General features: G+C 35.0%; 1 protein-coding gene across 2 annotated transcripts in view; it reads left to right on the top strand.

Moving 5' to 3' along the window:
• Window positions 1-26,265, top strand: part of LOC138698084 (uncharacterized) — a 385,041-nt gene that overhangs the window by 316,915 nt on the left and 41,861 nt on the right. For both annotated transcript variants that reach the window (XM_069823785.1, XM_069823786.1), the window contains 2 exons: window positions 21,746-21,877; window positions 23,554-23,721. In XM_069823785.1, coding sequence (XP_069679886.1) covers window positions 21,746-21,877; window positions 23,554-23,721 — 300 coding nt within the window. The remainder of the gene's footprint in view (window positions 1-21,745; window positions 21,878-23,553; window positions 23,722-26,265) is intronic.

Genomic DNA, 26,265 nt, shown 5'->3' with positions numbered 1-26,265 from the left:
GAGACAGACGAAAGAGGTAGTATATACCGCTTGGTCGAGCTATATGCAGGGTTGGCCAGCACTGATTCAATAAATAAAAGGAAGAGAACTTATTAAAACCCATGTTAAATTTTAGATTTGTCTGAGAAGTATAAGTCCATTACAAGAATGTAAGTTTTAATTTAATGATCATTTTTCACAAGTTTGTTTCTAATATATCGTAAATACTTATTACTGAAGATAGTGTTTAGAAAATTTTCAAAATATTCGCATGGAAAATATTTGTAAGGAAATGAATAAAACAAAGCAAATACTGTTACATGATAAACAAAGATACGTGCCCATGTGTTATAAAAACGTCAGCTGTATAGCTTCAGAAGATTTCGAGAAAATAATTATAATTATAATTTAACATTATGATGATAGGAAGTTGAGCACCAATATCACCTTAAAAGCATATTGCGATAAGAGTTTTGTTATGTGATATTAGTTATAGTTAAAACATATACCTAGGTAACTTTACTTTGTACTATATTGTTTTGATTAGTTTATCGATTACTTTTATAAGGCTAAAGATTTCTTCTTCTTCTTCTTCCTCTTAGTTTAACCTCTCCATTGTAGGTTCATTTACACGACCCACGCCACCCGGGCCTTACAGGGCCGCGACCTGTCGGGAGAGTAATTAATCTATGGATCACATACATATTTTTTTGACCACACAAGGACATGGAGGGCCTCCCCGGATGAGGGATCAGCTCAATGCCAGGGCCACCTCCGATACAACACAATCATATTTTAAGACATTACACATCATTCACTCACACATATATGAAAGGATTAAAGAAAGGATCGCCGTCCATGGCCGGACTTTCAAGAGGTACAATCCCGGCATTTGCCTGGAAATAACTGAGGAAACCATGAAAAACCTCAGTTAGGATTGCCGGTCCCTGGGATCGAATCCTGGACCTCCTGAATGCAAGGCCAGCCTTCTACCACGCCGCTAGCCCGCTCGGTCAGGCTAAAGATATCATCAATATAAATTCCAGCTTATCATGTCATACTCAATCCCTTTTTTTTGGGGGGGGGATACAACTTTCTTTAGGAATGATGTGTTTCATCCACTTAGTACAGTATAGTTGCACTACTATGGAATGTATGTGAATACTCCCTCTTAACTCTTTATTATGTAAGTAATGTTTAAAGCACAACTGCAATATTAATAAATTGGTGTTAGTACTTTTTTTCAGACAATATACATAATATCAAACAGAAAGAAGCCATATAAAAATAACGACATAAAATTTCACGTTCCGTTTGAAGTTTGTGCACCACTGTTTTTTAAATCCAACAGCCTGCTTATTCATATGCATAACCCTTCCTCATTCCATACCTAGCGCTTGATGCCCGCGCATGACGCCAAGGTCAGAAAAATGCGCTTGCTTTGACATCACTGCCGTAGCAGATTAATTTGTGGTATCAGTCGACTTCTTTGTTACGAAATGAGCGTGTTTCAAACAAAGCTTTTGGCTCCATATTATTTGGGTATAATAGAAAATACAGGGTTCATCCGCTACTGGTTTATAGAATCCTGACTTGCGTGAGGACGAAAGGAAGTTATTTGAAGTATTTTCGTATGTTTACTCAATCGTTTGAAGTACTAAATGGAAAAATTACATCCAGATTGCAACAGAACGTACCAACTTAAAAAGGATCACTATGCGTCGAATGTAACATACACACTGAGCGCTAATATAGGGGCCTACAAGACATCGTAGGCGATTACGGAGCGCGGAGCATTAAGGGTATCGCATTTGTATGACGCACTCTGCCAGTTCGTGGAATTAACATCGATCAATTTGCAAGGAACGGGTAGTACATTTCTATACTTCTCTCGTAAAATACTATACTCTTTCTATTCTTCTCATACATATTACTTCATGTTTTCCCCAGCAGGCACCGCCTGCTTTAAGGCTTAAGGAAACGAGAAAGAATTCATCGTTTGTAAGCACTACGCAACAAGCGAGTTATAGCTTTTCATTCTTGTACTCCTGCGCGATTCGTACAACATTTAGATGTCTTTTTTTTTTTCTTCTAGTTTACGCTCCCATGTCTTCCTTCTACCTCTCGCTTTTCCTCCCCTTCTTCTGTTTCTATGGTATTCCCGCTCTTCTTCTTTTCATCTTCCTTTGTTCTCCTACTTACTATCCTCTTTCTACCTTCCTTTTTCCTCCTTACTGTTTTCTTCAATCTTTTACTTGGCTTCCTTTTCATTTTACTTCCCTTCCTGCTCTTACCTTCTACTTATTCTTTCCCATCTTCTTCTACCTCTTTCCTCTTCCTACATCCCTTTTATCTCCTGTCTCCTTTCTTCCAATATCCCTTCCACCTCCTGCCTCGCCACCTCCTCATTCCTTTCGTTTATCCCCCTTCTTTCTCCATTTTTTATTTGTTGTAGGTATCTTATTTATTCTAGCGGAGCTAAGGCTAATAGCCATTCTCTTTACCACCAGAAATACAAATATCTAGAAGTAAAACATAGACAAAGAACTAAAAACAAATAAACAATTGATCTACAAAAATGATACGGAGAATTTAAGTGACAAAATCTACAAAAGAGCTAATAGCAGTTTAGTCAGAACTGTAGTTCTTATACAGGGAGATTTACGAGGATTTCTCGTCCCTTACGGAGCTTATTTCCAAAGACACTCTGACCAAAAAATTGTCATATAAACATTTGTCCTAATCTCAATATTTTCTGATTTACACTAATTTGAAGTTGTTAGTAAAATACCTCTTTTCTTTAGTTTTAAAGGTAAAAAAAAATATTACAAATAGAGAATGAACTATTCAGAAATGCCATTTATTTAATTGGCTAGTGTTCTGAAGCTAAAAATGTGTTGTTAATTGCTTTGTACAGATTTTGTTTTTCAATTTTTAACTAAAAATTACATAACTCTTACGCACTTATCACAAAAAATTCTTACAAATCATACGATTTTAGAAACTCGATTCTTTATAGTTTAATTATGCATCCTAATGTACAGTCTTAAAGAATTTACAAGAGTGACGTGATTTGTAACAACTGTTGTGATAAATGTGTAAGAAAATGTAATTTTGTAGTTAAAAATCGAAAAAAAATTCTGTACGAAGTAACTATCGAATTCACAACACATTTATAGCTTCAGAATATTACCTAATTAAAGAAAGAATACTTCTGAATAGTTCATTCTTTATCTGTAATATTCTTTTACCCTTAAAACACAAAAAATAATTGCATTTTACAAACAACTTCAAATTAGTGTAATTCTGAAAATATTGAGATTAGGACAAATGTTTATATGATTTTTTCTGCTCAGAATGTCTTCGGAAATAAGCTCCGTAAGGGACGGTAAATCCTCGTGAATTACTCTGCACACTAGCAAATTAAAGGTAACAAAGGAGTTAATAATATACAACACAATTTAATTATTATGAACATTTATTACATTGAGGTACAAAGCATATTTAACATCTTACTAAAACTCGAGTTCATGCAATAAGACATCCCTTTCTAATTTAATTTTTAATTGTAATAATGTCCGGCAATCTCTGACGTCACTACGAGGGTAGATCCGAAAGTAACCGGAACCGAACTGTTGCGTGCGCATGCTTTGTAGTTACGAGTTGTGCTGTTAGGTGGTGTTAGTTTGGGGTCTCCCGCGACCGTTAGTGAGCTGGCGTTAATCTGAGTTAAGTGGTTTGTTTGTGATGCTGTGTTGTTTGCGTTCCTGTTTCAACCATTTGACGATTAATGAGATGGCCGACCACAAGGAACAAAGAGTGTGTGTGAAATTTTGTTTTCTGTTAGGAAAAACTGCAGCCGAGACCGTTGGGATGCTTCGGCAAGCCTTTAATGATGATTCTTTGAGGAATCACAGGTCTGCGAGTGGCTTTACCGTTTCAAATCTAGCAACATGTCAACTGAAGACATGCCATGCCCCGGGGGTCCTTCGTCAGGAAGAAATGACGAAAACATTGCCAAAATCAAACGTGCAATTGATGAAGATCGTCGAAAGACCATTGACGAAGTTTCTGAGCAAACGAACCTGTCATGGAGCACGGTCCAGCGAATTTTAACCCAAGATTTGCACATGAGACGGATGCCTGCAAAATTTGTTCCTCGCTTGCTCACAGATGACCAAAGAGAAAACCGCGTGAGAGTTTGCCGCTACTTGAAGAGTGAAGTGCAGAACGATCCTAATTTTTTTAAAAGAATTGTGACTGGGGATGAGTCTTGGTGCTATGGGTACGATCCAGAATCAAAGCAAGCATCGAGCTAGTGGAAAACTCCAAATTCATCACGACCCACGAAAGCACGTCAAGTGCGATCCAATGTGAAAACAATGTTGATTTGTTTTTTTATGTGAATGGCATTGTCCACAAAGAGTTCGTTCCGCCAGGGCAAACAGTGAAGCAACATTTCTATTGGAAGAATACGAGGGAGTGTGCGACGAAAACTGCCCGAAATGTGGAGAAATGGGAACTGGCTTCTTCACCACGACAATGCTCCAGCCCACACAGCTCTGACGGTCCGACAGTTTTTGACAAACAACAACATGGTGCTTATGCTTCATCCACCCTACTCACTCGATCTGGCTCCTTCGGACCTTTTTATGTTTCCACGGATGAAGAAATGTCTGAAAGGAAAGCGATTCAGTGATGTGGATGACGTCAAAGAAAATACACTAACGGCTTTGAACAGTATCCTGCCTCAAGAGTTCCAGCACTGTTTTCAGCAGTGGCAAAAGCGTTAGGACAAGTGCATTAGCCTAATGCACATGGAAAATACTTTGAAGGGGACTAAAGTACTTGAATGTAGAGTTAAAAAAAAAAAAACATTCCGGTTATTTTTGGGTCCCCCTCGTATAGGTAAAGAATTCAAGAGGCGAAGTGGTGATGTGATAAAGGAAGATGAATGTAAAGAAGTTCTGTGACGAGGAATAGAAAGAAGCGATTGATGCTAATTGCGAGGTGTCTTGTCTAAGATTTTTATTTTAATTACGTAGGTGCAGATGAAAACGTGTCAGTCTCTTAAATTCATCGTAAAAGGCGATGAAAAACTACGAAATGGCTGGAGAAAAGTATTGTTAATTGAACAAGAACAAGGGCAAGTAGCTATTTGATAGTTTGCAGCTTATCGTTCTAGAGAGAACATGATAATAATAGGCTTCAGTAAAGCACGATTTGTATTTGAAGCTGAAACGTTGAAGCATGTGAAGTAGGAGTCCACCGCACGATAAGACGCTGATAAGACGGTCGGTGCGTCACTGTCGCCTAGTGGGTTTCACTTAGCCGTTCAGTTCAGCCGGAATGATTCACATCGTCGAACGTAGTGCTGGCCCTTCGACTCCAATCTCTGTTGGTGATTCCAGAAGAATAGTGTCCTTTGAAGAGGTGAGATACAGCAATTTCGTGAACTGTTACAAAATAAATCTTGTATTTGTGTAAAGCAATGTCAAGCGTCAGATTGTATTTTCTGGTAAAGTAAAGTGCAGGACTTCAGTTTAGTACATTGTTTTCGATTACGAATAAAATATAAGGAAAACAAAAAATTATTTGATGTATTCACCATTGAAATGAAATTAACCCACAAAGATTTATTGTTTACTGCCACTTTGAACTTTAGTTTAGCAGAACATAGCCTACATTTGCAGCGATTATATTAATATCCATGTACAGACTCTAACGAAAGTATAATAGAGTTTATTTCAATATTTCGTGCTTTAAAATTTTTACTTGTTATATCGTCATTGTTCCTGCAATAACTCCTATGTGCAAAATATACAATTTTTCAGTAGGAGGAAAAAACACATTTATTCATCCTACGACAGCCGTACATTGGGGATTGTGAATTCTTACATTTTTGAAAGAAACAAATATAATTACATATAGGAGATTTTATTATTTGCTGCATCACTATTTAAGTTATTTAATAGAGCAAAAATCTGAAAATCGATAAATATGTCACATAGGAGTTATTGGAGGAACAACGACGATATGTGACATTGAATGCCTATCGATCACATAGTCAAATTAATCTTCTGTTTAATAATTTCTGTATTTACAAACAGTCACAAATTTGTTTTCAATTCTTTACATTTTTTCAGGATAACAAATTCATGTAATGTTAACTGGAAGCACTAGTGGACTTCTGTTGCCGAATGGTTATCGTAATATTGTCTCTGTAAGTGAATTAAATCTCGATTATGGACGATGACTTTACAAAAGGACAAATTTCTATATGCAGTTTCCATCGGACAAGGGAATAAAACCGGTAAAATTATTGAACCTCAAATATACAAAATATTTCTTCAGGAATAACGAAGAAGAAAGACAAAGCTGTGCGTCCAATCCGCCATTACTCAATGTCAACATGTCAACGCGATGACTGTAGCGCCTTCTTGTAGTACAAAATATTGGAAAAATCATTCTGGATTCAAAATTTCACTGTTCTACAGTCTACTATTTGTAATGATAACCACGCATATCGATGGTACGAGATGCAGACATTTAGATATCAAATAAATCATTACCAGTCGAAAAGAGGCAAATACGTACTTTGTTGATAATTGCTTAATACCAAAAACCAACTATCAGCAATCATCTTGTATCAGAGTACCTACAGTATGTCATTCCCATCACATAAGCTTACAGCAGTAAAATGTTTGGAAATATTCAACATTTTTTCCTCCATTACTGTATCTTGTACAATAATGAAAATTGGTACTGTGTAAAACACTATCCTTTTGCTATATGAAAAAAAAAATACAATTTTGAAAAAATTATATATATTTCACTGTGCAATGATGAAGCGTTTCCCTCATAACTAATAAACTTGTTAACTTTTTCATGTTCTTTCTCTTTTATTTTATTGCTGAAACTCATGTTTAAAATATCATGCTCTTTCAACTACATTCCTTAATAAATAGTATTTTTTATTTTGTGTTAGAATGAAATACTGATATCTGATCATTTTTTAAATGAATTTATTTTTTTATCAGACAGTCTATCAAAGGTAGAGAAGTGATCTTGCATCACATTGTAGATATGACATGCATAAATATACATAAAAAAATTTCATCGCAAAATGTTGGATACTTTTTGAGTTATGTGGGAAACGCTTCATCACTGCACAGTGAACTGAATTTTGGAAGAAAAAAAATGTAAATAATCTTTTTAAATCGTAAAAATATTTAATTCATGTAGTCCTACTAGAAGGACAGTGTTTTACACATACTAATTTTCATTATTGTACAAGATACAGTAATGGAATGTTGAATATTTCCAAAATTTTACTGCTGTAAGCTGTACCTAACCCGTTGAGTTTGCAAATCTCTCAGTTTCAGTAGAACGGAAATAGTATTTTGTGTGTCTGAATAATTAATGAAATGCGTTGTGTTAATTTCTACTAATTTCGTCAAATTAAATAAGAAAACTTCTAACTGAAGTGTGAGGGATGTTACAACGAGAAGTTAGTGAAATAATTGTGCAATTTTAATCGAACTTTGTCTTCTGAGTTATGCAAATGATTTAAAAAGAAGTTTGCTGGAACTTCCTCCAGCCGGAGTTGAATTGTTTGCGGACAGATAGACGAAAAAAGAAAGTACACAAAGCGTATTTCATGAAAGTACAAGTGAACTTGAAATTGGAATTTTCGTACGAAGTTTTTGAATCTTAAATACTGTTATCTAGATGCGGAAAATCGTTGATTTAAAGTTTCACATATCTACTTATCATTTAGATTATATACCGACTCTGATAATAGCCTAACGATTCTTCAGAATATGATTAGAAGTATTAAATGTTCCATAGGAACTTGTAAATCATTTCGACACTACACATGATATCAATCTAAAATACCTCCTCCAAGTGATAAATAATGCATGTCACATAGTCTACTAAATTCAGCGTAACTAGTTTTACAAAAATTATACATCAATGTATTTTTATAACCTGTCTTATGTTATCTTAGTGGCTATGCGTGACTGAGAAGTATGAGTCAGAATATCTTAATTTAAATTGCTATTGCGAGAATATAGTATGTGGGAGACATAAATAGAAATTATTGGATTCGTTAACAATGCATATTAAGTAGACTTAAGTTAACATATTTGTTTGTATCACCCGATGACGCTTTAAGTATATAATCATTAATGACATGCTGTCAATTTAGTATTATTCTTTAAAAAAAACTCTAGAAATGTCCTCTCTGTTATCGTTACTTTCTTTTTCATCTCCTGAATCTTAATGTTTCACCTCTTCTATAAAAATACTCTAGCTTTCTAATAGAAATAACTAATATTAAATCAGTTTTTTCGTGGTGCACCTAGTGCGCTAAATGTAGATCTGAATATTAAAGTATCAGTCTCACGAATATGAATGTGTGTGTACAAAAGAATTAGTATTTTACAAAAAAAATCGTAAAATAAAATAGTAATAATAAATGAAAGTAGAAGTAGCGACCTAATTTTATAAAAGTCGCCTGAAGCTATTACCACTAGACTGCTATCGATGTGTATACAAGCAAAACAAAGAAGCAGAAGATGCAAGATGGCGGTACCTCTGCACGTGTGTACCATTAGCGACTTCATTCGAGCATTGATGGTCGCTTTGTTTCGGGTTGGTAATGATGCACCCAAGGCTCATCAATTGTACTATACGGACTAGCATATCGTCCCCTTCACCTTGTATGTTCGGGTTAAGTCGCCAACCTGTTGTGCATTTGCCTCCGTGACAATCTTCACTGGCCGACCGACTCGGTGTTCGATACTTGTCCACCCTTCAGAGAACTTCTGCACCCAATTATAAACAGTTAAACGTGATAGGCAATGCTCACCATACACTTGTAGCATTTCCTTATGAATATCCTTTGCTGTCAGATATTTTGCCCAGAAAAATCGCACAACGGAACGCTACTCGACCGTGGTGCACTAGTGCAGAAGTGTCGTCCGTCATCTGGCAATTGCTGCTTCTTTATTTCACTTGTGCGAAAATCTATCATCTTGATACTTGGATAATACTGCTATCTAGCGGTAATAGCTTCAGGCGTCTCACTCAATAATGTAGGTTGCTACTTTGATTTGCAACTTCCTGACTCGCCTGTATATTTATTTTCAAAGTGCACATATGGTAATAGGTTCAGCATTCTCTACTTATACACGAGATCATCTCTGTAAAAATTTTCCAATTTGTTACATTGGGACAATTAAGATTACAAAAATGGAATGTTACAGGATCTAAAGGTGTTTAAAAATGGACACTGAATGTAACAATACAAAGTTAGATTGCCGTAATTGGCATAATTAAGCTGTTAAATTAGGTGTTGCGTGTTGATTGTAAACTAAATATTTGTTTTTGTTTTTGTTTTGTTTTGTTTTTTTTGCAAGAGGTGAGATTTTCACCTTAAAAAGAACAACATACTTGATCCAGTGAAATAATTACGTTATTTAGCAATGACACAGGCTATACAGAATGTTTTTGACATAACTTCAGACGAAGTACATTCATGTTTTCATAAATCCGTGTGCGAAGTAACATTATTACGTAACCGAAAATAATAATTAATATTGTCATTATGAATCAGCTAATCAGCTTGATAAGAGGGTTTGACGTCTATGTCCAGCCATTGGACCATTTTATGGGGTCATTTCAGATACGTGAGATGCCTGTTACAAGTGCATGACCATGTTCCTCATTACATCGTAGCATGCAAATAGGTGTGTACAATTCCTGCTCAGTTTTGCAGATAAATATTGTTATAAAGTATAACAGATATTCACAAAGCAAAGCAATTGAAAGTAATCAAAACGCTCTTCTCACGATGATAAATTAAGCAGAATTTCAATTTCCTACATAATAAATATTTAAGCGATTTCTCGTATATTCCATTAGTCTCGGACTTATGAGTCATACACATAATATATGCATATTGTTTATGCAATGACGTCATTACTAATTCTTTTCTTAAACTTGTTACAATAGACTCCAGCAAATGCTCTGCTCTATAGTATATCAGCGTAACAGTTATTTAAACAACAAAACAAACTCTTTAAATGTAACACGTCAATACCGGAAGGTTTCTCTCTTATGACATCAGTACTGTTTTGCTGAGCTAAGCAGAGATATGAACTAATTAACATTCAAGCAAATACCGTGCATACAAGGAAGCGATGATACTCAAAACAAGTTTCACCTTACATTCGAAAATGGTGGAAATTTTATCGTCGTATTTTATATATATATATTTTATATATATATATATATATATATGAAAGTTAAATTTTTCGATGTTTGGTATGTGATACAGATGCCAAAATTATTGTAGTCATGCTGCTGAACGATAAGTATCTACCATTTTCTCTACAGGAATGTACAAAAATAAATATTAACTAAATACAGTAATATTATGCTATTATTAATTAAAATGAAACAGATCAATCTTCAATATGTACTACATAGTATTACAAATAATAGGCCTATAATTGCTGTATTACAATATTTATATGTTAGAGTTTATGATGACATGCAACCTAGACACTTCATCACAACACAATAACAGAAAACAAAAATACCGGTCATTGGCTAATGCATGTGGAGTGCTTACTCCTTGCTACGCACTCATATTAGTGAGGTATTCGTCCTCACAGATATCCTTTCCCAACTAGTTACTTACTCACTAATGGCTTTTAAGGAACCCGCAGGTCCATTGTCGCCCTCACATAAGCCCGCCATCGATTCCTATGCTGTGCAATATTAATCCAGTCTTTATCATAATATCCTACCTCCCTCAAATCCATTTTAATATTATCCTTCCATTTACGTCTCGGCCTCCCCAAAGGTCTTTTTCCCCCTCTGGTCTCCCAACTAACCCCATTCCGAGGCTTATTGTATGGATTCGTAACAAGCTGTTTTTTTTTACGGTGATGGGTTGTTAGCCCTTCGCCCAACCCCCAAAGCTGGGGGACCACCCCTTATCGGCTGTCCACGACTGCTTATTGAATATGTTCGCAGCTACCCTCCATATCTGGAGGCCGTCTCCTCTATCCGCAACCTGAGGACGCACCATGCTGTGGTGTTAGGGACCCACAATACATGGCCTTTCCCAACTAGTAGGCATATAATTAGTGCCCAAAATTTTAAGTCTTTTAATAAAACAGAAGTCTATGGTATTAGCTTACATCTACAGAGTATGACATAGCTGTAGTCAATGTTATTTTAGTCTCAGTGGATTTTAAATATTTTTATGCTTGACCATGCCGAAATGTAGTAATTATACACCTGGTAGCAGCCCTTTAATGGACCTCATTAAAGTACACCTATTCATTAAAGTTCAGGTGTTCCACCAATCAGAAAATACCATTGTAGCAATATGAAAGCGCAAGTATCGATTATTCTCGGATATGCAATCGAAAGAAAACTGTTTTCGCTGGAGTTTTGCGACAATTTTAGTAGACGCTGGCGGCGACATCACAACATTTAAACGTCACGGAGACTGGAAATCCAATACTGTCGCAGAAGGTTATGTTGAAGAATCGATCCAAAATAAAATTGAAATCTCAAATACAATATTAAACTCAGTCGAAAAAAAAAAACAACACACAAATTAACACCAATTCACCGTCATCTTCCAGCCTTTCACAAAGAAAATCCCGCAAATTTATTTCATCAATTGCACAATAAATCACCTACATTTGAAATAAAGTCAGTTCTGTTACTATAATAATTAGCGTTAATTGTAAATAATATTCAAATAAATTCATTTTGTCATCTCGTTTTTCAATGTCTAATTTAATTTCAAGGTTATATCAAGATTAATGTTTATTTCACTCTCTAGATTATATCAAGGTCAATGTCGACATCTGTTTCTCGGAAAAAATCAATACTTTCGCATCTGCGCACATCTCACAATTTACGAGGTATTGCACAAGGTCAGTTCCGCTCCTCAGTCAGATAAGAATAACATGAATACTTATGAATAATTTCAAGTTAGAAATATGATCGAGTATGAAACTTGACTATAGTGGTAATTAAGACGCTCGTATGAAAAATTATGAAACTCGCTTGCGCTCGTTTCATAAACATACTCGCGTCTTAATTACTACCATTATAGGCTCGTTGCATAATATACCATATATAAATTGTACCCGTACTTCTTATCGTACAGACATTTCCAGAAAATTCAAAAGTTACCTAAAAATTGTATCCGTATTTGCGTTATTTTCTTAGCCTTTTTTTTTTTTTTTCAGAAAGAACTCCTGTAATAATCTGTATATGCGTAAACCGATACAATTATAGGAACCTGATTGATCATTTTTCTTCAAATATTTCTCTGAAGAAGTAATAGCCTACGTCGGTTTAGACTCTGCCCGCGATACATAAAATAGAATTGATCTGCACTGCACTCAAAATGCGTTTTTCCTGGTCCCAAAAAGTAAGACATTTTAACTACAGCCATAAACTGATAGCTTAATGTATGTGTGTAATTCAGTGTTTCTCTAACTTTTTCCAGCACGAAACCCCATTTAGCCTACAGTATAATTGTGGAACTCTTGTAAACCATATTCTTTGTTTTGCTATTATTTTATTATTATTATTATTATTATTATTATTATTATTATTATTATTATTATTCACATAAACATTCGTTTTGACGTCTAATGGTTCCACGACCGTTATAATAATAATAATAATAATAATAATAATAATAATAATAATAATAATAATAATAATAATAATAATTTATTTTAGCTGGCAGAGTTAAGGCCGTAAGGCCTTCTCTTCCTCTCAACCAGCAAAACGTTTATATACATATGCATGAACCTACAAAGAATTCAACAATTTGATTTAGATGAGAGTTACATGTATACAAGAGTTATTTACTAATTACACAACAAAATACTATGAACTATTAATTAAACACTGAAATAAACTATGTAGCAGAATTAAGCTAAAATACATAGAATGTTAATATGTTTCAAATAATATTAGATAATAGAAAGAGATTGTTATGAGACAATTTTGAAAATACAGCACTATCAGGATGATGTCTAAAGAAAGAAGTAACATGTCTAAAGAAAGAAGTAACAAAGAAGTTATAGGACTACGTTAGAAGTTAGTAGGCCTACTTATTGAAGTAAGTTGACGAGCGGATGTATATGGGACGAGCGTGCCATGTTACATGACCATTGAGCGTTGATGTCGCCACTGCTGTTGTATACAAGACATCATAGGAAATTATGTAGCGCGGGACATTGAGAGGTTCAAAGCATTCATAGAAGGGTATGACGCATTCTGCTAGTTCGTGAAATCAACACCTGTCAATTTACAAGGGACGTGTAGTAGAAGAAATCTGAGTTCTGTGTTTATGTTTACAGTACAGTATATTTATGTTGCAAATAAACAGAAGCAATCCGACTTGTGTGTACAATGTGTTTATATTTATGTTAAAGGTAAACTAATGATATCTGGCTATGACACAATCTTTCGAAGCATTACAGTGTACTAATGTTTTTCAGTTTTGTTAAGTATTTTATAAAAATAAGGGTTTTGTAAACAAATCCCTTACTTCAAACATAAGTTGGAGTGCTTTTATGCTTAATATCACAGTCTTATGAAACAAAATTGAGTTCCATTAAATAAAAACCAAGTAGGCCTTAAAATTACTTTGATAATATACACTAAATAAAAAATAGCTAATGCTATTGTTTTTACTCTTCAAACGAAGAAACGTATATTCAAAATCGTATTCTCACAAACGCCTTGTTTCTTAGTTGAACAGCTGGAAATTAAAAAAAAAAAAAAAAAAAAAAACACCTTATGGGTTTATGGCGGAAGGTTGTAACCTCATTTCTGCTTTAGCATTTAGTCTGTTTCGGTATTTGTTGGAGTAAATCCAGTGATAAATCAGAACTATTGCAGTATTTTCCGTTTTAGATGTTTAATAATAATAATAATAATAATAATAATAATAATAATAATAATAATAATAATAATTATAATAATAATAATGCCAATTAGTATTGTTATTATAGCAATTAATGATCATGTTTCATGTTATTATTTATTCACATTTTCGCATCTTTGTGCACATGTTATAGTATTCGCTGAGTACAAAAGAATCGGGAATTGCAGAAACAGCACATGTCATGAAAACTAAATTTTTCAGTAGATACAAAAAACGGAATTACTGGTGGTAGACCACATCATTGGTTATAGTACTGGCTTCTTCAGACAGGAGCGTAATAGATGTGTCGTTTTATACAAAATTTATTGAAATCTAATGAATTGTTAATGAAATAAATCAATATCTTATATTAGCTTGACATGTGCTGTTTCTGCAAGAAATTAAAATTGTAGTATAATAATTTCAGTTCAACTAAACTTTATTTGTCAAATTAGGGATATAATATATGCATAGGCCTACTTAATACATAAGTTGAGCATGTAAATGAACTATTTTTCCACAATAGGCCACTGAAGAATATTATTGTAAAATTCTTTATATGCATGTGGTATGTAACGCATTACTTTGCGTATATTGTCAAGCTTCTCTCTTTAAATTGACACGATTTTGTCTGGATATGTCAATGAAGAAGGTAAATGTGGTATTCTCCTTTGTACTTAAAAGCTAACATTCTCATAGGGGCAGATAAAAAATTAATCTTTTTTCTTCCATCATTTTAACAATGTAATAAGAAGTGCTTACACAAATTTTGGCCACTCGAGCGCAATTACGAAGGCCGTAAAAATAAGTTTTCCTGAGGCTGTTTACAGAAAGAGGACAAAATTTCATGGAATGTTTTATTGGAACAAATATAGCAATTGTTGAGTTATTTTTTCAAAATTTTCCCCATCAGAATTGAGACATTTGTCATTCAGTGGGATCAATTTTTGTATCCTTGTGTCGTAGATGTCAGCCGTCTGGAATCGGAACCAATGTGTCGGCACATGTCTTTGACATGAGTTGTTTCTACGCGCTTCCAGGATTTCACAGATCTCCAAATGTGAGACGGCTATACTGACATATGTGGTTTATGCATGGAATGATAGCCTTATATCAACAGTCCATGAAACTGGAATAAACTCATTTCGCCACAAATAGTAACATGTGCTGTTTCTGCAATCCCTGATTCAGAAATAAATTTTATAAACCATTTAGGAGTCGCGGAAACCCCAGGATTGACGCGGAACTTTGAGAAACGCTGCTGTAATTCATTTATACACAAATTTCTATGACGTAGAAATTTAAAAAAAGTATACATTAAATCATTCATATTAAATAATTTTTCAAGTCTAGTAAAATAAGCAATTTTGTTATGGAAGTGAAAAAACTATAGACTTATAATGAACTCTTCTTAAGGTAACAAACATTCTACTTTGTTTTATTCAATATTGAATTAAATGGGAAACGATGTAATATGATAATAAATTTAGCTCCCTTATGAAAAGGTTGCCAGATTTGACAAAGAGTATTACATATAATTTGGAAACACACCTAAAAGGTAAAATGATATGCATTAGAAACGGTTAGGGAATCGAATATACAAAACGTCAGAAAAATTTACACCTAAGTAGCGTTATGATATTACAAAATAATTTGAACTATTGAACTGAATGGTATTGTTTTGATCTGGAGTTATAATTTAATATAGTCTTTCTTGGTAATATCATTAAGTATTTATTGTTCGAAGTGATAATATTGAAGAATACAATTTTATTTATATAGGTGAATGTTAGTGACAATTATTTTTCATTCCTTCAGAAGAAATTTACTTTTATATATATTTTGTGGATTTGATACATGGTTGCTAAGGACATAATTATAAATAACTTACGAAACTTTTACTTCTGAACAAACAATTTATAATCTATACTTTTTTTGGTGCATATTATTATCGAACTATGTCTTTTATAAATTCAAATGTTGAAATACGTCAGTCACAATAGTGAAATACGAATATTTTGTTTGATATACAATTATCTTATAAAATGTCACAAGATAGCACAAATGAAGAAGCAGCACGTTGTGTAATTTACAGAAAATTATGTAAATCCAATGCAGGAATAAATATACATATGGGTAAAGCCCATCCAGGAGAGAGAAGAAAAAAACTGGCACATAGGTATACTACAGCATTTTCTCATTCATCAGATTTTAATAACGCAAGCAATATTTCACCCAAAAAGAAACATTACTGACACCTCAGCTACATATCAAGAGAGTTTGCAAAAACCCCTCGAAACAACAAATCGAAATTCTGTAGTAGTTAACAGTCAGGATCCTGTTCAAGTTTTCTAACAGAGTGAAGATGTAATATCTTATCCAGAAAATACACAAAGTGATCATATAAGTTTTCATCCAATGAAAGAGTGGGAAGAAAAGCTATGCCACATCCAGTCTGTAGGAACGAGTGAAGATTTTGAAGCTCTAATGGAAGATGTTAGGCATTTTTTCACACAGCAAATGACTGAATTGCCAGGACCCCAACACCCAGCTGTGAAGCATTATCAAGCTCGTAAAGTAAGTAAAATTAACAGTAAATGTAATTATAAAACAACATCCAATCCACAAAAGAAATCTAAGAGACAGCGAATGAAAAATAGGCAAAAATATGAGTATGAACTAACCCAGTATCAATTTTACTATCAAAGACGTAAAGTAGCAAGAAAAGTTTTACATAATTTAAATCACAAAGCTACTTCTAAAATCTCGACACGTCTGATAACCGAACATTTTGAACATGTTTTTAGTACTACAAATAATAATGGCTCCCCTCTTTCTGATGAGGATGAAGATTCCATACAATTTCCTGAAGATATAGTGATTACTGAGAGTGATATTCATAAAGCGTTATTTGGTATAAAAGTTGACACTTCCCCTGGACCAGATAGAATAACAGTACGCGTTTTAAGGCATCTCAAAGCTACCAAATTTCTTACACTGCTTGCAAACACTATGCTTCATTTTAATCATGTTCCAAAATTCATGAAATTAGCGCGTACAATTTTAATACATAAAGGAGACGACGTGAACGATTTAAAACATTGGAGGCCAATTACTATTCACTCCGTCATTCGAAGAGTCATTGAAAGAGCCCTTGACATTCAGCTTCGGTCTTATATTGTATTAAATGCTCATCAGAGAGGTTTTATTAATATACCTGGAACTCATATCAATGCATCCTTAATAAATGGCTGTCTTCAATCATCTAAGTTTAATAAGAAAGACTGTTGTGTCGTGTTTCTGGACGTGTCTAAAGCCTTTGATTCTGTTGGCCATGAACATATTCTTAGAGCCCTTAAATCATCCGGCGTTCCGCAGAACTTGTTCAGACTTATTGGTTCCTTATTAACTAATAATACAATTCAAATAGAAACTAACCACACAAAGACCAAGCCAATAAGCGTAAAATGAGGCGTTGCTCAAGGATCTCCATTGTCTCCAATACTTTTCAATTTGGCACTGAATTGCATTCTTGAAAATTTAACAGATCATGAAATTAGCAACCAATATGGTTTTACACTTTCCAATGATCTTCAAAACCTAAGTGCTTTTGCATTTGCTGATGATTTGGCTCTCGTTGGAAAAGATGAAAAGTCAGCAACAGCTCTCATTGATATGGCTGAAAGTAAATTAGATGAACTAGGTCTTGAAATTAACACTATTAAAAGCAAGTGTATAATTCTCGAAAGAGGTGTTTTAACTAAAGAAGCTCTCATTTCACTTCATGGATCAACTATACATAGTACTGATGATAAATCTGAAACAATTCGATATCTGGGAGTTGATTTTCGCGACAAAATATTCTTAGATAAAAAGAAAATTATAACAAATTTAACACGTGATCTTAACAATCTTACACAAACTCGATTACTGAAGCCTGATCAGAAATTGAAGATTGTGAATGAATATATATGGCCTGGGCTCATCTATCCTTTGCAATGTGCTCCACTTGGTCAGCTCCCTGACAGCTTCCTTAAAGATCTAGATAAAGTAATTAGAAGTGCTGTCAAAGAAATGATATCTCTTCCTGATGATACACCTAATGACTTGCTATATTCTTCTAAAAAAGTACGTGGCCTAGGACTTATTAAGGCTGAATGGGAAGCTAATATTCAGCATTTTAACATCTGTAAACGACTCTCACAAGTCAGTGAAGATCTTTTCCTTCTTGTCAGGAATCTTGAAGAGGAGAAGAAAACTGCTCTCAAGCGCCTGAAAATTCCTGAAGACAACATAACAGCTCGAACAACTGGAACACATCTACGTGATGAACTGCGAAAGAGATCGTTTGACTCCTGGTGTCAGTTACCTCATAAGGGGAAAGGTGTAGTCATCTATGAAGAATATCCAAGAGCCAATTCATGGGTCAGCACCAAAAGGAATTTGTCATCTTCAGAATATATTAATGCAATCAAGATGTCCTGCAACCTTACTGCAGTGCGCTCCGTTCCTGGCAGAGCTTTCAGCACGACCCGTTGCCGTCAACCAGGCTGCAACGAGACAAACTCTTGGCCACGTGTTGGGCTTTTGTCGGAAAGGAGAGTTATTGCATAACAACAGGCATCATAGAGTCCGTGGAGCTATCGCCTGTCTTCTTCGGAATAAGGGTTGGGAAGTTCATGAAGAGGTCCACTGTATTTCTGAAGACGACTCTCACAGAAGAGCGGATATAATAGCAATAAACAGGCAACAACAAAAGGCTATTATCTTAGATCCAACTATACGAATGGAGAGAGATCTAAACCAAGCTCATCAGGTTGATCAGGAAAAGAGGGCCATTTATGAATCTTGTATTCCCTACCTTAGTGCCAAGTATAAGATCCCTCTCTTCAATTGGTCAGTGACAGGTAATTTTTTGGTGCTCGGAGTTCTTTACCAAAATTTAAATAAAATTTTTTAAAACAATTATCAATATCATCTTTTGAAATTCAAAAAATCATCTCGCAAATTCTCAAAGATTCCCTGCAGATTATACAATTTCATTTATACCACTCAGAAGGCCTTAATTAAGGATATGCTAATTTTAAATAAAATCTTTTTTTATCAGTATAATTTATAGTCATCTTCTAAGATTTTATTTTATAATTGATAATCAATGGTGCTGGTAAAAGCTGGGGAATTTTTCTAAAAAAGAGTTTAACATGATATCACGTTCAATGCTGTTAAATGCGTTCTTAAAATCTATCTTCAATAGAATTTTATCTGAGTTATCATAAGTATGTAAGAAGGATTGTACAGAGTGTATAACAGATTCACAACCTTTAGGAGAACCAAATCCTAGTTGATGAGGTCGAAAAATATGACTACTTTCAATCTTAATAGCGTGACAAATAATTTTAGAAACAAGGCGCCTGAAAGTATTACATATTGCGATTGGGCATATGCCACCGCCAGGTTTATTAACTGCAAGCAAAGAGGCACCAAAGAAATTTGTACGTACATTATCATTTAATTTGCCTTGAGACAAAAAATTGCAGAGATTAGTTATGGATGAAAGGAGCTTTTTACCAGAGTCACCAGCTGAAATGGACACTAAATCAACTAGATGCTGAGGTCGCAGACCATCAATACCAGAAGCAGATCCTTGAGGGAAACTTTAATGGCGTGTAGGACATCAGATTCAGAAAAAGATGGGTGATTAGCAGTAATAACAGGAGCATCAGGAAAAGTAGATGGTCGAGAAGGAGGCGGGTGTTTTGATAATAATTTTTCCTAAGTAAATTGATTGTATTTAGCTATCCCCATATCGGATAATAATATACGAACAGCGTTACGAATGTCTCCTTCAGCAATTTTCCTCTCTATACGTTGCACCAGAGAGATATGTGGTGACTTCTTCTTAGTACGAATAGACTCGGTGAAAGAAGGATTTTGAAAATTGTTTATTTTTTCCTTAATCTTGGAGATTAGCGATTTATTAGTAGACTTTTCAGGAACACGAAGAGCAATGTAAGCGTAAAGCATTAAATTGACCCAATGGGCTTCGGCATTAAACGATATACAAAAGTCAATCAGACGTCGAAGTCGGTCCGCAGCCAATGGGCGAGCTCCCTTGGGGATTCTGCGTATGACAGCAACAGATTTCTTGCACTGTATGAGTATGGAGTGAAGCTCTTCGTGGCTGATATTTGAGGATGGAATTGCATCTTGAATGTCAGAATGCACACGTGAGTGATGAATGCGCAGACCACGAGTACCTCTAAAAAGTCTAGTATCACCTGATGGACAATGTGGGCACGGAATATATTCATCAGGTTCAGTGGTAGCACTAATATGTGTAGAAATATCGGAAGAACTTCCTGCTGCGGATGGGATAATATCCAGCGAAGAATCTTCTGATGTATGACATCTCGAAACGTGGGTATTGATGCCTCGATGAGTAAAAGATTTACCACATAAATTACAAGTCACAGAAGAAGTGTTAGTAGATTCAGAAGGAGTACACAGAGGGATGTTGGTTGACATCACTGATAAATTAAAGTAAAACACGTAAATAAACTAGACGAAGACGAAAACTGAATGAAATTAATTAGTTAATTAGTTAGTAAGCACTGTTGCTATGTAAAATCAACAAGATTGTAAAGTCACTAGAAAACACACTGAATTTCTTGAATATTCACATGACGAAAAACATTCCTAATACACACATGAAGAAACAAAATAAGTAAGTCTTCAGATAATCAAGAGTTAATCCAGTTAAGGATATTAATCACATAATAATAAACGTTTGAAATGAAAGAGAAAACAAAGCACAATGTAAATAGCCTATCTTGTTGAATCAATGGTGCTTAATTATTACACTTTATTTTTATAACAATATTCATATTTAATTAATTGTATTTGTTTGCTATTCATTTCCGGATCCTCGTGATCATCCTTAATTAAGGCCGCATGTGTTTTACCTTTATCTCTCTCTCTCTCTCTCTAAATTGGCAAGACTTCATTTCTCACATTAGTTTATTAAACCATGTCGGACTGTAAAGAAAACAACCATCGCAATGTCCATATTTTATTTGTTGTACAATATTATAGTATTGCGAACCATTGTTTTTCTATTGTTCTATTAAAATTATAGCGTATAGCCTATTAACATGTTATATCCTATAGGATACTTTGTGAATTTAAGGGTTAAGAAATAAATTATTGGAAGTTGGTAGGTATTTTCTAAGTAGTGGTAGCGATGATCGAATGGAAAGCTTCCATTCTAGTACATTAGCGACGAATTAAAAAAAAATAATTTACTGGATTCAGAATGCTAGTATAACATCGCTCTGATGCCTCCAAAAGAAGGAAGTTATTAATTTATCACATCTGTAATATAGACTGTAAAGGCTCATTCACAATGAAAATTAAACATAACGTAAGCGTTAACTTAAGAATATAAATGTTACGGCAAAATCAAGAAGTCGTACCATCATTCACGATGGAAACATAAACATAACAGCAAACATACTTGGTAACCATGGAAACATAACAACGAAGCCATTTCCTCCTATTCTGTCGTATACTTCAGCGCTCCACGATCGTGTTCTGTTTGAAAATCACGTAAGCATAAGCATGAAAGTTTGGAGTTTGCAAACTTTCATGTTAACGTCTTACGGTAATGTTTATGTCAATGCTTATGTGAATCATTGTGAATGGTCACATTTGGTAACCTGGGCGCAAACTTCTGTGTTTATGTTACGATTATGTTTAATTTTCATTGTGAATGGGCCTTAATTTCAGTTCACGATGCAACCTGTTGGACAAACGTCAGACGGAGGCGATGACGATAGCGGAGGTGGTGGAGGAATGATCGCCGCTATCACCATTTCGTGTATTGGTGCCGTGTGTCTCCTCTTACTAGCCATTCTCTGGGTAAGTTTCTTCAAAACTACGTCCTACTATACTTCGAAACACATGACTGTGTCTTATTTTTATGAATATACTGTCCTTATATGATGCCGTTTTTTTTTTCAGCGATTGATTTGGTATTAAGACATAATAACTGCCACTTGTTCCCCTCAATATCGAATCCTGAATAGTGTAACGAACTTAAATGTAAGTGAAAAATACGCGGCAATTATACTAAAGAGCCACCGTAATTAATGTGGCCATGTAAAGATTGAAAAAATTTGAAGGCAGCTATTGATTTATTTATTTACAGTTGTCCAACTTCATCATTGCTTGACTGTATTAATGTAACTGTCGATATATAGCCTAGTTCCCCGGACTAACAAACCCGTTAGCCCTCGACCAAAATGAAAATATTCATTTACAGAAAATTGTACTACGTCATTTAATACATACCAGTATGAAAATAAATAAATAATTTTAGTTGCTAGCATATCATACATGAATCTATTATCGATTACAATGCAAAAATCACTTCAGCTAAACTTGTTTTAATGCCATACAGTGGGTGGCCCCTATAATGCATCTGTTCCAAAAAATACCCATAAACTTCTTCTCACACATCATTTACTTAAAATAGACCAAGTCAATATGATATTTTCTGAAAAATGTTACATATTAGGCCCACTTAGTTCGGCGTGGGGCTTGTATAGAATCACTTTGTATTTGATTATTTTAGATTCCTGATAAATAACTCCAGAATTTTAACTTCTTGTGATAAGTTTATAAACAATATTTCTCAAATGTTTCACACAGGCATGTAAATTATTGCAGTTATTCTGTCAGGGGAAAAGATAACAGCAAATGCTCTTTTCTCTAATCACTATACAAAATTTTCTAAACTTCGTGTATGAGATATTAGAATGCAGTAACGTATTGTATTGTTATTCGTACGATCGGTCTCTTGTGGACCTATGTTCTTTCATTCTTACGTTCGTGTATTTGTTTCATTCGCACATTCGTCCATTTGTTAATTCTCAGACTCGTTCATTCGTACTTTCATCCGTAAGTTCATTCATTTGTTGGTCCTCACGCTTTTCATTCGCACATCCTATCATATGTTAATTCTCACGATAGTTCATTTGCACATCCTTTCATTCAAACATTAACTTTTCAATTATTACTCTTGTTTATACGTTCGGTTTCGCATATGTTCTTTCGCTTATTAATTAATTAATTCATTCATTAATTCGCATGCTCGGTCGTTCATTCATTCACCTTTTCATTCTTTTATCCAATTATACATTTATCCATCCATTCACCGGTTCGTTCATTTATTCATCCGCTCATTCATTCACTCACCGGCTTCTCCTTAGTGCATTCATTTGTTCTCCTTTCAGTAGTTCATTCGTACATTCATTGGTAAATTCATAAATTAATTTGTTTTGTTACCGAGGTTTAAGAGTATGGAATGTTTGCTACTTCATGTTTCGCTTCCGGAAAAATTTACCCTTTGCTAATACTGACAATGTGTTTCTAGTCACATGGCGACAAGAGTTACATTAGTTTCGAGTTTGCTTATGGGAAGGAAGAATAATTGCACTAATTTTATGAATGTGAGAATAACGACTTAGCAAACTCGATATAAACAGAGGAGGGAGCTGATGCTTGTGTTCATGAGGGTTGCTCGTGTGCCGCAGCTGGTGATGAGGAAGCGACAGCAGAGATTCAATTACGGGCAGCGCTGCACACCTGTGTCCTTGGACGCCTACAGTCTCGACAGCGTGTCCGTGTGCGGCTCCGTGAGGCGCAAGGGCGTCGTCAGGAACTCCAAGCGCTCCTACGGCAACGCGGCATTTGATGACCCGGTGAGTAACGCGCACTGCTTGTTCGAGTAGGGTGGGTCGCGCAAAAGCCGGAAGTTCTCCTCCCGCATTTAATTCAAGCTGAAAGACTTCTTCACATAATATTATGTAAACAATTATGGTCTTTTTCATGTTATGTGCAGTCAAGAACTGAACATGGAAGCGGGGGGGGGGGGATGTTGGAAACATCACTTAAAAAATTTGCCCACAACTTAATGCGACATATTTAAAAGATAATAATAATAATAACTTATTATTATTATTGTTATTATTATTATTGCTTAATCTAGTAATTGTGGTGAGAACGGTTGCTCCATAATTTCTTTGAAAATAATATGTCAATTTAAAAAAAACTTGTCAGCAGAAATATAAATAATTTTTTATTCTGAATGTTGGTATACCTCTGTTTGAGGTTCTGGCTGATATGTACATCTATCAGGCAGTACATCTCACTTGACGATATTATGTGTCAAAGGAAGAACAATAAATTGTTTGTATACATCTGAAGTCTCATTAGTGTAATATGTAGCTAGTCAGCAATGTATGCAATGGAGAGAGAAAGGAACTAGTCATCCTACCCCATTATCGCTTGGCCTAGTTGCTTCATAAGTGGTGCCTTGTTGGTATCACTTGTGAGGTTCGGACCTGTCTTCGGACAGTTGACTAAACAAACAACAACAAATGTTGGTAATTATCGGTAGAAACTATGAAGCGATATTTTTATTTCAGTGTCGAACTCGCAACTCCAACAGTGGATTGTTGTTCCATATTTTAAACCTAACATAATAACAATTTCTGAAAATAAAATGGGGCAGGGGAGATTTCAGCCCGATAAGGCCCCACCTGTTTACGCCACTGGCTATATGTAACACATACATCTTTGAAATAGGAGGTCCAGTTTACTGATCGTTACTCATCACCGCTTGCAAGTATATTTTTCTTTCGAGCATAAATCTATTAGGTGTACAACTGCAGAGTTAAGTATGCATAACAATGATGGGAGCATGTGGACGGCTGCTCAAAATACGAGGGCTATTCATAAAGTAACTTCCGTTTTCATATACAGCGCGCAGTAATCGGCACAGCGACGCAGTCTTTGCAGTGAATGTTGCGTGATTCAGTTCGCTTCGAGCAATGGTACAGAGAGGATCGTGCGGCTGTTATTCGCACTGCTACGTGTGTTCACAATTTGTGCCCTAATTGAGAATTTCGCCAGCTACGAGATAGGCTCGGAAACACTGTTTCTTGAAGCGAAACCAGATGAAATCTATCATGTTGCGCTCTATGTGTTTTTTTTTTTTTTTGCACGACAACGTCCGCCCGCACACTGCGCAGCTTTCTATGTCCGGAGAGCAAATTTTCAACTGGTAACCCTCCATACAGCCCTAATTTGGCGCCTGGTGATTGCCATCTTTTCATACATATAAAGAAGTGGCTTGCAACGCAGCGCTTTGACGATAACAACGAGTTGAGTTCAGCGTCACAGGTTGGCTTCAGTCACAGACGGAAGACTTTTATGACTGCGATATTCAAAATCTCGTTAGACGCTATGTAAATGTTAACTTAGCCGGAAACTATGTAGATAGTTTCAAATTGTTGTAAACATGTCCTGTTGCCACATTGCCATTTTTTCTTACAATAAAACTGAAGTTACTTTTTGAATAGTCCTCATTATTTGACTTGAAGTATGTTCAGTAATTTTGTTTTCATAGTTAATGTCTGAACTTATTTTTTATATGTTGGCACTAATTACATAGATTTCAAAAAGAGATATGACTCGGTTAAAAGAGAAGTTTTATATAATATTCTTAATGAATTTGGTATCCCAAAGAAACCAGTTCGATTAATTAAAATGTGTCTCAATGAAACTTACAGCAGAGGCCGTATAGGCCAGTTTCTATCTGATGCTTTTCCAATTCACTGCGGGCTGAAGCAAGGAGATGCACTATCACCTTTACTTTTTAACTTCGCTCTAGAATATGTCGTTTGGAAAGTTCAGGATAACAGAGAGGGTTTGGAATTGAAAGGGTTACATCAGCTTCTTGTCTATGCGGATGACGTGAATATGTTAGGAGAAAATCCATAAACGATTAGGGAAAACATGAAAATTTTACTTGAAGCAAGTAAAGCGATAGGTTTGGAAGTAAATCCCTAAAAGACAAAGTATATGATTATGTCTCGTGACCAGAATATTGTACGAAATGGAAATATAAAAATTGGAGATTTATTCTTCGAAGCGGTGGAAAAATTCAGATATCTTGGAGCAACAGTAACAAATATAAATGACACTCGGAAGGAGATTAAGCGCAGAATAAATATGGAAAATGCGTGTTATTTATTATCCGGTTAAAAAGCTTTTGTCATCTAGTCTGCTGTCAAAAAATCTGACAGAATTTATAAAACGTTATATTACCGGTTGTTCTGCATGGTTGTGAAACTTGGACTCTCACTTTAAGGGAGGAACAGAAATTAAGGGTGTTCGAGAATAAGGTTCTTAAGAAAATATTTGGGGCTAAGAGGGATGAAGTTACAGGAGAATGGAGAAAG

The sequence above is a fragment of the Periplaneta americana genome, chromosome 4 (genome assembly GCF_040183065.1).
Source record: "Periplaneta americana isolate PAMFEO1 chromosome 4, P.americana_PAMFEO1_priV1, whole genome shotgun sequence".
Taxonomy (NCBI): domain Eukaryota; kingdom Metazoa; phylum Arthropoda; class Insecta; order Blattodea; family Blattidae; genus Periplaneta; species Periplaneta americana.
This window is presented reverse-complemented; position numbering and strand designations above follow the sequence as displayed.